The sequence below is a fragment of the Camelina sativa genome, chromosome 15 (genome assembly GCF_000633955.1).
Source record: "Camelina sativa cultivar DH55 chromosome 15, Cs, whole genome shotgun sequence".
Classification (NCBI taxonomy): domain Eukaryota; kingdom Viridiplantae; phylum Streptophyta; class Magnoliopsida; order Brassicales; family Brassicaceae; genus Camelina; species Camelina sativa.
Genome location: NC_025699.1, coordinates 12,638,441 through 12,651,797, shown reverse-complemented (window position 1 = coordinate 12,651,797; position 13,357 = coordinate 12,638,441). Strand labels below are relative to the sequence as shown.

Sequence of the window (13,357 nt, the reverse complement as noted above, 5' to 3'; positions counted from 1 at the left end):
CGGGGTTTGAACCGAGTTACTGTGAAGAACAAGTACCCTCTCCCGAGGATTGATGAGTTGTTGGATCAGTTGAGGGGTGCTACTTGGTTCTCCAAGATCGACTTGGCTTCAGGTTATCATCAGATTCCTATACATGAGGCAGATGTGAGGAAGACAAAGAAGTCTTTGTTAGCATGTCCACTGATGAACGTCATGGTTGGATTAAGCGTAACGTGATGGAGTGTTAATTATTATTAGGCGATCACCCTTTCTGCTTTCTCTTTATAAGTTGAATTATTTTTATTAGGTGCTTCATGATTTTTGTCTTCTACTATAATTATTAGGTGCTTCATAATAATTTACATGTCCGATATTTATCATGTCCGATATTTATCATGATTATCATGTTACGTACTGTTATGCTTTTTATTATTATCATGTCATTCTTTGTTTTGCTGTGTTTTTAAGAACAATCTTTAAGAATGTTCGTGCATGAACACTGTTTTGTTCGTAGCTTTTATTATTATTACGTATTGTAATTTTTTTTCCAAATCCACCCAAATAACTAGGTGGAGACCAAGGATTCCATTCTCTATATTTATAAGTAAAACATATTTTCAAATCCATCCAAATCCAATATGAAATCAAATCCATACTCAAATCTTTAATAATGAATAAGGGGTGATTTTAATTAGGATTTAGAATTCATAGATCCAATAACACAGAATTTTAATAAAGATTTTAAAATGAATGATTGAATAACATATGATTTAACTTGGATTTCTAAATCCATTAAAATCAAGGATCCAATAACCCCCCTAAACAAATCCCACCTAAATCCTCCAGAATCTCAAAAATCATTAAAATCCAAATCCACAAACTATTTTGAATAACAGTGGATTTTAAAGTAGATTTTTAAATCATCAGTTTAATAACAGTGGATTTTAATAGACTTTTTAAAATATATGATTGAATAACATAGGATTTGTAAGTTTCACACAAATCATTTAAAATGTCAAGTTGAATACACCCCCCGTAGTAGATTTTACAATAGTTTTTGGATTTTGTTTTCTAAAACTCCATTTTTCTCTATTCAAGATCTTAGCCAAAATAGATTCTCTAAAAAAAAGGAAAATTAGTTTTTAGGTTTTATTTACAATTCTTAATAGAAACCAAAATCCACTAAATTAAGGATTTTAAGAAAACACTCATGACCTTCTCCATTTTTTTTTTCTTTTGTAAATAAAAAGTAGCAAAAATAAAATTAATATCTATTGCAAAAATTAAAAACCAAAAAATCAAAAACCAATAATCAATCATGGCCTAAATGATTAAAACATACGGGTCAATATTTAGGGGGATGTATTGAACTTGATATTTTAGGAGATTTACTGAGATTTTAATATTTTAGAATTTTGAGAGATTTGAGTTTAATTTTAGGAGATTTGGTTATTAAATTTGGGATTTTAGGATTTGGTGAGATTTGGGTTTTGAGATTTGTTGAAATTTGATTATTGAATTTTAGGTGATTTTGATATCTATAAAAAAAAAAAAAAAAGAGCAACTTGGAATGTCGTTCATTAATTTACCTAAGCTTCTTTCATACTTTGATTAATTTTAGAAGAAAAATAGACATTGGTCATGTTCTTTTTCCAATCGTTAGTGGAGCAACTGCGACACAAATGAAATGAAGCTGTTGATCACATCGTTTAGAGAAACAGAGCATGCCTTTTCAGGCAGATCCTTCATTGGAGACAATGTTGGTGTTGAATCTTCTGCGGTTATATCGCCGTCGTCTTCATCATCTTCAAGCGGTGACGGTGAAGACTGAGGTGTTTTATAGTAAGATGTTTAAAGGCTACCATGAACATCAGCCGATGCTGATCAAGAGGTACTCTTGTCCATTCCTGGGTTGCAAACGTAACAAGGACCACAAAAAGTTCCAGCCTTTGAAATGCGTGAAAAACCACTATAAACGCACCCACTGCGATAAAAGCTTCACTTGCAGCCGGTGCCATACCAAGAAGTTCTCTGTCATAGCAGACCTGAAAACACACGAGAAGCATTGCGGGAAAAACAAGTGGCTCTGTTCCTGTGGTACAACATTTTCAAGGAAAGACAAGCTGTTTGGTCACATAGCTCTGTTCCAGGGACACACGCCTGCAATCCCTCTTAAAGAGACAAAACCTTCAGCCAGTACATCTGCTCAGAGAGAGAGCTCTGAAGGCGGGAACAACAACCAAGGAATGGTTGGCTTCAATCTCGGTTCTGCACCAAAAAGAAACAAGAACAACGGCCTTATTGTAACAAACTTTTTACACTTACAAGAGCCATGACATGAGCTGCCTCTTCTCTCTTCCAGTACTCCTATGTACTACTACATATACACAATAAGCAATTTCAAATGAAACTTCAATTTCAATCATAAGCAAATTCATAAGGAAACAAATCTGCAGTTTTTTTGTTTGGGTTTTATTTATCGAAAGAAACAGAGTTTGCAAAATTAAAAAAGTACCTTTAGTTACTGGGTTTTCATCATGCTGCTGAAAGTAACAAAACTGAATTCAGCTTTTCAATTATCTCAAACCTGCTAAGTAATTAGAAGAAATTGAAAATCTTGAGTTGATAAAGGGGGTTATTATTGCCTGGAGAGAAGTTTATGGAGAGCGATGGTAGAGACATGGAGAGCGACAGTGGAGACGATCCGATCAGAGTTTCGGCTCCGACGAGACTCATCTCATGATCATAGATGGGAGTTTATTTTTTGTGTTTCCCAGCGCATCAATTAAAAAGTTTTGCGCAGAGTATATTAACGAAACTTTTTAGGATTTTAAGATCAAAGAGAGAAGAAAGAAAGAAAGAAAGAGAGAGTTGCACTTATAAAAAATATTGCAGTAGATGTCGAAGAAAATTTCTTTCAAAGTTTCAACCTTTAGGTGGGATTTTGTAAGACATATTTTTTTAACTAGAAATTTTAGAAAAATCTTCTAGAATCACATTCACTAGCTTTTTATAAAAAAATTGTGATTTTTTGAATAACAGTAGATTTGAGGTGAGATTTATAAATTATTGATTGAATAACAAGAGATTCTAAATGATTTTTATAAATTTCACATTCAAAAACATAGGATTTCAGATGATTTTTTAAAATCATCAATTAAATAACAGTGGATTTCAGAATACTCCAAAATCTCCTAAAATATCAAATTCAATACACTCCCTTAATTATTTTTTACTGGAAGCATATATATTTAACAAAATTATGTAAGTTGAGTTTAATTTGATACATTTAGTTAGAAATTGGAAACAAAATGCATTAATACAAGGCTTATGCAGTTTTAGCAGGTTGAAACGGTTGTTTGGACGTTGTCTAAATGCTTAAAATCTAGAGCATTAGTAAAATCTAGCTAAGCCACTTTTTAGAGCACTAGTAAAATCTAGCTATATTTATTAATGATTTCCTCTACTATCTATATATTTTATTTATTTTTTGGATGATAAAAAAAAACAGTATTCACACTTTTAAGGAATGATCATTTAGCAAATGGTTATCATTTTTTTCCTTATTCTAATTTGGAATTTTCAGGCCTACATCCATACATCTTTTAGAGCTGAAACAAGCCTTTATTTTTTGTTTTCTTTTTGTCGTGAAACAAGCCTTTACTAAATTATCTCTCCTAAAAAGAAATCAATATTAATAATGCTTGCAGTTACCTAAATTCAACAACTACCCAAACTCTACTCTTAAGTAAAATTTATCGTTACTTAATTTCTATACCACATATATGCGCTCATGGGTATAGGTTGGAAGAAAGTATTGTATTTGGTGTTAATCTTACAAATTTTATTAGTAATCTACGTTAGTGTCTTTTTAATTTATGAAACTAATTTGCTTAAACTCTAGACAAAGACACTAGCTAAAGTACGATCCTGACACTTTACTCAAAAATATGAATAAATCTTGAAAAGAAATGCGGAAAAGAAAAAAAATCTTTCATGAAAAAATAATTATTTAAACTGAATAAAAAAATGATCATATGGAGTCGGATCAAACTAGACATAGACAACCAAATACGTAGGTGCAAACGCATTTTGTACGATGCCCGAAACAACATTATAGTCTTTACAGGGGTAGTTACACCCCCTTCTTCTTAAAACGTAGGTCGGCTACAGAAGTTGGTATAGTCATGAAAGCAAACGTACTAGTGTGTTTATGTATTGTAAATTTTGATATTTATGTGGATATAAATGATTGCAAATAAAATTGTTCACCAATAGTCTGCATGCAAGTACTGGTACACGTCCCCATTCTTTCTCAGTCACTCATTCCAATTTTCAACCCAATGCCATTGCTACGTTTAATAAGCATGTTACAGAATAGAAATGGTTTGTCCATAGTTTAATGCCCCCCAAGAAACTATATTAAGAATTGCTTGTAGTATATACACATACTTATATAAAGTTCATCTTGGCGGAATATACATGTTTTGATTCAACGATCCATGCATAGGATATGGTATAAAGATACGGTACCAAGGCGAAACCTACTAGTATAACATTTGCTTAGATGATTTAAAACCAATCGCTGTTTCTCTAGACAATAGTCGATATCGACCATAAAGCCAAGAAACATGTTTTTCTTATTGTATTTATTTTAAATATAATAATGTCCACAAATTAAATGTATCAAACTGAAATTATAAATCAACCATAAAGCGGATGGAAGTGATCCCAAAAGCTACAGTACAGTCTTTGATGAAATTATTTGGATGAAATTAATAAACTCCAACCAATAAAGTAGATGCAATTATGATCAAAAATTGAATTAGAGGAGTTCTGATCTCACTTGGAACCCAATTCTTGTAGGGATCACTGCTTATCCTTGAGAGACTTTTTTGGAAATTGGCTAGGAGAGAGAATCTAGACGAGAGTAGCACTGTTCTTTCTATGTAAACAACAACACAATTTCCAAATGTTTACACGGATTTGTGTTAGTAGGGTTTTAGTTCCATATATTTCGTATTCGTGATGTTAGAGCTTAGCAGATATTTTGATATTACGAGAATTACGTTTGCTTCAGATTCACAGCAGTTGATCAAAGCACTTTATTCGGAGTTTTCCTCGAAGTAGCTCTACGGGATTCAACACGACATCCTTTAACTATCTTTCAATTTGGTTCATTTACTTTTGTTAGAAGAGATTTAACCAAAAAGCCGATAGGGTAGCTAAATCGGCATTAGTTTCTTTTACCCAGTACTATACCGATGCTTAATTTAATGATACCGGTTGGGTCAGGGGCGGATCTACGTGTGCACTAGGTGGAGCACGTGCTCCATACACCTTTATAAAAATCGTTTAAGTGATGTGCTAATAACATCAATTTCTTAGCTCATTTGAGAAGAGTGTCCCAAGTTACTTGAAAGGTCAAGGGTTCAAATCCCTCAACATGCACTTATTTATCAAAAAATTTATATTTTTCTATGTTATGTATTACTAGAAATTTTTTTAAAAAGTAATATAATTTTTGTGCCCCATATTATTTTTCTTCCTGGATCCGCCACTGGGTTGGGTTTTGACAAAAAAAATATATTCCGTATTCGTGATGTTAGAGCTTAGAAAATATTTTAAATATTTATGTAAGGAATTTGTATTTACATTATATCATTCAAGGTAATAATTTTAAGTTATTTGATATTTGTTTACTAACAAAATTACACTCTTGAGTAGGGAAGTGTTAATAATAGTTCTATCTCTTGCTCTTAACAAGATTCAGCTGTAAGTTAACAAAACGTCGAAGAGCTTAAATGAAATTGACAAAATAAAAAATAACTTTGTAAAAGTCTATAAAAAGCCACTCATTCAAGAGTTAAAAAAAAAGAAGCTGAAACCTTTTTTTTGTCGGTAAAAAGCTGAAACCTAGTTACCAATCATTGCCTTCATCTCCCACTTCTTTAGGTTTTTAAAGCAAATTAAAAAACTTCTCACTTTTTGGAAATAAATAAGGATGAGGACATCAAGCATTTACCATGATATAATTGAAGCAAGTTCTATAATAGGTGGTGAAACATATGCAGTTTCTGGTTTATTCATTTTGCCCCCAAAAAAACTACAAAGTCCAACAAATGCATAATTCTTCTTGATCACTCCAAATAAGCACCTTTTACATACCTATATAAAGCCCATCTTGGCTCTTCACAGAAATTTACTTGTAAAGCCCAAATATGGACGAAAGGGACTCATTTATCCGATATATTTGGTTGAAATAACATAAATTATTAAATTGTATGATTTTATCCATGTTTTATGACAATACCTCATATATGCTATGACGAATTCTTAAAGAAAAAATGAGTAATTTCCTCAATACATCTAAACTCATTTCCACAGAGTAAAACATCGTATATCATATATACTTGTAATTTGTTTTGTTGATTATTCCATAATTATCCAAAAATACAAACTATTATACCACAAATTGATTATTTTTCTTATTTAATAAATTATGGGTTGATAATGAGTTGTTATTAATCGTTTTTGACTAAATAAAATTTATTTTTTCTAATATAATACGTAAATACATATTAGCAAAAAAAGAAAAGAAAAAAAATACATATTAGCGTACATGAACTACAACCAGGGGCAGATGCAAGGCAAGAGAGGGTGGGGCACGTGCCCCACACTGTTTTTTTTTCCTTTATACATTTTATGTTTGGTTCAATTGGTGCCACACCCTAACTAGAAACAAAAGTTGTGCCTAGATCTAAACCAGTGTAATTAAAAAACAAACAAAAAATCATCCCAAAAAAATTAAATTAAAAGACCTACCTAAAATTTTAGGGGCATTCCCAAAAATGCCCCTTTTTCCATACCCCTTTTTAAAAATACCCCTTCATGTTGACCATTTTTAAAACTATCCTTCTTTATATACAAAATGACCAAATTACCCTTTTTGAGTGACAGCAAAAATGTACAGTCATCAAAATCGAAAATATTTTCCCGCCAAAAAAATTTCCCGCCGAAAGTTTTTTTTTCCCGCCAAAATTGAAAATTTTTCCCGAAAAAATATTTTTTCCCGCCAAAAAAAATTGTCCCGCCAAAAACGAAAATTTTTCCCGCCAAAAATATTGAAATTTATACATTTTAAAAACATTGTAAACGCTTTTAAAAACCTTGTAAATGCTTTTAAAAAGCTTGTAAATGCTTTTAAAAAGCTTGTAAATGCTTTTAAAAAGCTTGTAAATGCTTTTAAAAAGCTTGTAAATGCTTTTAAAAAGCTTGTAAATGCTTTTAAAAAGCTTGTAAATGCTTTTAAAAAGCTTGTAAATGCTTTTAAAAAGCTTGTAAATGCTTTTAAAAAGCTTGTAAATGCTTTTAAAAAGCTTGTAAATGCTTTTAAAAAGCTTGTAAATGCTTTTAAAAAGCTTGTAAATGCTTTTAAAAAGCTTGTAAATGCTTTTAAAAAGCTTGTAAATGCTTTTAAAAAGCTTGTAAATGCTTTTAAAAAGCTTGTAAATGCTTTTAAAAAGCTTGTAAATGCTTTTAAAAAGCTTGTAAATGCTTTTAAAAAGCTTGTAAATGCTTTTAAAAAGCTTGTAAATGCTTTTAAAAGGTTTTTAAACACCTTGTAAACGCTTTTAAAAAGTTTTTAAAAGCGTTTACAATGCGTTTAAAAACCTTTTAAAATTTTTTAAAAAAACTATTTGAAAACCTTTTAAAAACCTTTAAAAAACTTTTAAAAATCTTGTAAAAGCGTTTACAAGGTGTTTAAAAACCTTTTAAAATTTTTTAAAAAAACTATTTGAAAACCTTTTAAAAACCTTTAAAAAACTTTTAAAAATCTTGTAAAAGCGTTTACAAGTTGTTTAAAAAACCTTTTAAAACTCTTTAAAAAATCTTGTAAAAGCCTTTACAAGGTGTTTATAAGGTGTTTATAAGGCTTTTATAAGGTAGAAACCTTATAAAACCTTTTAAAAACCTTGTAAATTTTTTTTGGCAGGAAAATTTTGGCGGGAAAATTTTTTTGTTCGAAATTTTTGGCGGGAAAATTTTGTTTTTCTTTTTATTGAATAAAATAATTTTCATCTAAGGGTAAAATGGTTATTAAAAATTAAAAGAGGGCAAAAATAAAAATGGCCAGAAAAGAGGATATTTTTGAAAAGGGTATATCAAAAAGGGCATTTTTAATAAATTCTCAAAATTTTATTTTCGCATATGCATCCAATAATTTTTTTTCTTTTTTTGTTGTAAAGGATACATGCGAATTATTAAGAAAGTTGACGATAGATTACTTAGAGCATCATTGAAATGATTTTTTCCTCGTCAACTACTTTTTCTTACTGTTACATTTTGGTTTTTTACAATTCTAAAATCAAACATGTTTACAGTAAATAACTATTTTGTGATTAATTGATATTATGGAAAATTCTCTAGTTAGACAAATCATTTTTTTGTCTGGTTTTTTTAAATTTAGTTTTCATCCTTAAAACTTGTAAATCATATTATTTTATTTTCTATAGTGATATTTGATAAAATGATAAATAAAATAGTGATAAAATGTTATTGAATATAAAAATAAAATAAAATTCTGCAGTTTTTTAAATTTATTATACAACTTCTTTTTATGTTTGTTTAATTTATATTAATTTTTTAAAAAAAGTTATATAGGATGTATAAATGTTATGGATCCTAAAAATGTTATGGATCCGCCACTGACTACAACAGTAACTTTAGTATTAAATATATATATAAATCAACCATCTAGTAGCTAATTAATACGGGGGTGTATTCAAAAAATAATTTTGGAGGATTTAATGGGATTTAGTAAATTTGGAATTTTGATAGATTTTAGGGAAGTTGATATGATTTATAGTAAAATTTCTTTCAAATCCCACCTAAAATCATGAGATTTGGATTTCTATATTTTTAACTAAACAAATCCTATCAAATCCTCCATAATCCCTAAAACTTATTAAAATTCAAATTCACAAACTGTTTTGAATAATAGTGGATTTTAAAATAGATTTTTAAATCATCAGTTCAATAACAGTAAATTTCATGAGATTTTTTAAAATTCATGATTGAATAACATAAGATTTGTAACTTTTACACAAATCACTTAAAATGTCAACTTGAATACACCCCCTGTAATGTCGTTTAGTCAGATAGGGATAAATTAACTCCAAGAGACAATCAGACAATGTGTATATGTGGAATAATTGAATTGATAACGTCACATGCAATGGGCTCTGAAAGTGCCATGAAAATTATTGCGAAATTGACCTAATTAATCCCATGTGGAAGACACTCTTTACGAATTGTCAGCTCTTTTCCGCGTTTCACCCTCTATCTTTCTTTCTCCGTTTAGCAATATGCATATCATCCCATGCATGGCCCATTTTCAAAAGTACGTCAATCTATATATTCTTAATAAGAAAAAGTTTTTTAAAATACACATAAGATATTTTGTTAGTTTCTAAGTTAAATTTGTATAAACTGGCTTTAATTTATTTAATTCCATTAGGACTTCCTTTGTTAATTTACTAATTAATGGAAGGGTCTCTAATCTCAATTATGAAAAGCGATCAGCGGTTAGAATTGGATTTGATTTGGTCAGAAAATCGTGATTAGACAAAATCTATTTTTATACGACGGCTTGTATGTTTTATTATAATCGTTGATGGATATGGACCTTACACCATACTTTTTATTCAGAAAATATACCAAAGAAATTTTTGATATATCAAAAACTATAGTAGCTAGGGATAATTCAGTTTTTTCTTGACTTGGATCCGAATGTGATATGCATAATTAAGGAAATATGAGTTGAGTTTTTACATGCTATGATCAATGGCTACTGCAGTACTGCAATACCTAGAATCGAACAGAAAATGATATTAAGGGTTAGAAACTTTTCAAGATACAATAGAGGGAAAAAAAATATATACTCCGTTGAAAAAGTCTCAAACCTGGATAGTGGATTTTGACAACTGTCCTATTCCACATTTTACAATTAGTTGCATTAAAATCTACAAGTTCTTGAAATATTTCATGTAATTTGTTGCCTCGTTGGTCCCCAACCTTCAGTTGGAAAAATTTTAGAGAAGTGTATATGACTTGTGAGCTTGCACGACCTACCTAACGCATACTACGTTCACATGTCTATATATGTTACATTAATATGTTCACCGGATTTTAAAAAGAAACCTTGCAATTAGATTTTGACCTGGTTAATTATGCTGAGGCAAGCATGACACATCAATTTGTGGTTGGAAAAATTGTCAAGTTCGGTGATATTGCTACGGTCCCTTCCTTTTTTGTATATATATATTTTATAATTAAGAATTACGTTGGACTGAAAAAAATTGCTATGTGGGTTAAAACTAGGTAAAATGAAAACTTAAGTTAAGCTACTTTCATAAACAACTCATAACTATAAAAGTAGCTTAACGTAATCTTAAACAAAACTATTTTAAAAACCTTTTCTGTCAACGATTAATATGTGATATAGCATGACATTATTATTTTTGTTTAATAGAGAGATACAACTTCAGATCAGATCCGTTTACTATGGTTATATTGATTCCATTTACACTTCTTTTTATAGTTAAATTGTTAGTGATGAATAGCCAAATCATTACAATGCATAAAGATATTTATTTGAGAAATATATTATAATCTCACCCAAGCAACCGTGACAAGACAAAACGTACACATGATAAAAGAACGACCCACCTATGTGATTGAATTTATTTATCTATATAGTTTACATAATTATATGACATATACCGTGTTATGACAGAACATCTAAGATAATAATTACGACACAATAAAAAAAAAAATTTCAAAACCTCACTTACACATTGCAAATGCTCCGGCGCATAAATCGCTCCTCTCATGTGCTCTCTCTCTCTCTCCCCCCTTCTGGATTGTATATATATACCAATACAACCCTCACCATCTCATGTCTCTTATATCATACACATTTGACATATCAATGGGAAATTGCCTGAGACACGACAATGGCCTCGCTGGAGAAGAGGTAGACGATCTTGAGCCTGAGCCGCTGATTAAGTTATTAGAAGAAGGCAAAGCGAGTATCAGTGGGAAAGAAGAAAGTGAAAGATCAACGGAAGGATCAGAATCTAAGGTGGTAAGGATAAAAGTTACGGTGACAAAAGAAGAACTTAGACAAATCTTGGGTCACAAGAAAGGTATCAACTCCATTCAACACTTAGTTCATGTTCTCAAAGATAGTGGCAGAAACATCTCCAGGGCTGATGATCAAGAGGAACCAACTGATGAAAATTGGAGGCCTTCGTTAGAAAGCATTCCAGAGAGTGAGAATCATTACTGAAATTTATCATACATATTTAACTAAATCCAATTTCTCCAGTACTTTTTGACTCTTTTTTTTCCCAAGATGACTTTTTATTTTCTTGTCTGATTGGTACTTTTTAACCAATGTTGTCTCATAAACATTTTGGTTTTTTCTTTTCTCCTTTTTAGTTTTCTTATATTGTTTGTTTATTCCCGACGATATTTGGTGGTGCTTTGTGTTTTTGTTAGAGCACTAATTAACTATTACATGTCATTGTGTGCTGTATTTTGTAAAAGTATAATATATGTTATGTGGTTGAAAAATCAGAATCTTTTATATATGTACAACGGCATGTCGTTGTTTTTTTCTTTTTCAAAATTTTCGCGTAAGTACACAATGGCCATATTATCACAAAATCACTACACTACATGTCATATATTAAAGTGTTTCTTTCTTCGAATCCGCATCTAGAACAACGTCTTGCGAGTTGCGAGTGATAGTACCATGGTACATTGGCCAATGTAGGTAAGATCATAACTTATAAGAGCAGAGCCGTGCTTAGAGATATAGAGGCTGGAGGCGGTATACTGAAAAAAAAACTCAAATAGAATAAATGTAAATTTTTATTTTTAACATAATTTTCGTTTTGTATATAAGATTGTTAAACAAAATTTCAAAATCAATATTTCATAACCTTTTGTGAATAAACAATCAAAAATCTTTATATATATAAAACCTATAGCTAATATTTTTGAGTACATGAATTACAATTGAGTTATGGACACATAAATAGCTCAAAAATATTACCAGTCATAAACTAATTTGCGTTATCAAGTGACCTTGTATCACCAAATTGAATTTAGTTCATTATTTCCTTTTTAATTTCTAACTACATGACTAATTTCAAACAAAAATCACTAACACAGTATATAAAACAATCACGTTTAGAAGAAAGGAGAAAAGAATTATCAAAGCATTTATTCAAATTATTAAAACCATCACGTGGGCAAATGCTCCTTTACGTTTCTATAGTACACTTTTCTCTTAGAATTGCACTAAAAATAATATAATAAGCTACTGAATGTTTTTCTAAAGTTGAGGCCGTAGGCGAAGGCTTCATATTGCTTAACGTAGGCACGGCATAAGAGCTTCATTATCTTCGAGTTTGCTTATCCATACAGTCATGCAGATATAATTATAGGCTCATACTCATCTAACCTTAAAAAGAAACAAGCGGATCAAACTAAGCGAGAAACCTGAAAGGCCCACTTTTGAATAACAGACAAAATGGGCTGCTTAAGTGAACCTATGAGTAATATAGTATTTTTTTTTTCCTTCAACAACCAGTTTGAGTTTGCCTAACAAGTTAAGTTACAAACCATTCTAATTTTGATATAAAGACTAGCTAGAGCAGAAACTTTGAGAGTTAGACTTAAACATACTCAAAATCGTTCAAGATAATGATATGATCATTTAAATACTTTGTATGAACCTATGCACATATACCGTATGTATGACTTTTCGTATACGTTTTAAATAAATATATATCATGCATATATATTTCGACGTTTATAATTTATAAATAATTTATATACGGTAATTGAACAGTAACTATACTTTGTATATATATGCATTTAAACGTATACAGAAGTCATACGAAACGATACTTTGTTTGTATACGTTAATTTAATATATATATACCGTACCGTATGTATTTGTAAAATACTTTGTATGTACAGTATCTACGTACGTACATACACCGTATACAAATGATCAAAATTTCCGTAAGAATCTTAACGTGTCAATGTTCTATTATAAATTATCACAGGCCGAACACATATATACATATTTATTATAGTAGACAATTGGAACATGAGTTTCACGTTACTTAACCAAACATGCTAGGATAAGCTCAACTACGTACGAAGAGTTGTGGTCAGCAAAAGCCTAGAGATTGCGTGAACAAATTGTCTAATACGAAATAATCATGGAAAGAGTTTTTTATTGAAACTTCATTTTATTTATTTATCTATTTATTTATTTATTTTTTCTTTTACGCGT

The 13,357-nt window shown here is 30.3% G+C and overlaps 1 protein-coding gene across 1 annotated transcript; it reads left to right on the top strand.

Annotated features, from left to right (window-relative positions):
* LOC104746599 lies at nucleotides 10,785-11,473 on the top strand. Its single transcript, XM_010468119.1, has one exon. It carries the CDS (start codon nucleotides 10,940-10,942, stop codon nucleotides 11,330-11,332), a length of 393 nt encoding a protein of 130 aa, XP_010466421.1. The 5' UTR covers nucleotides 10,785-10,939; the 3' UTR covers nucleotides 11,333-11,473.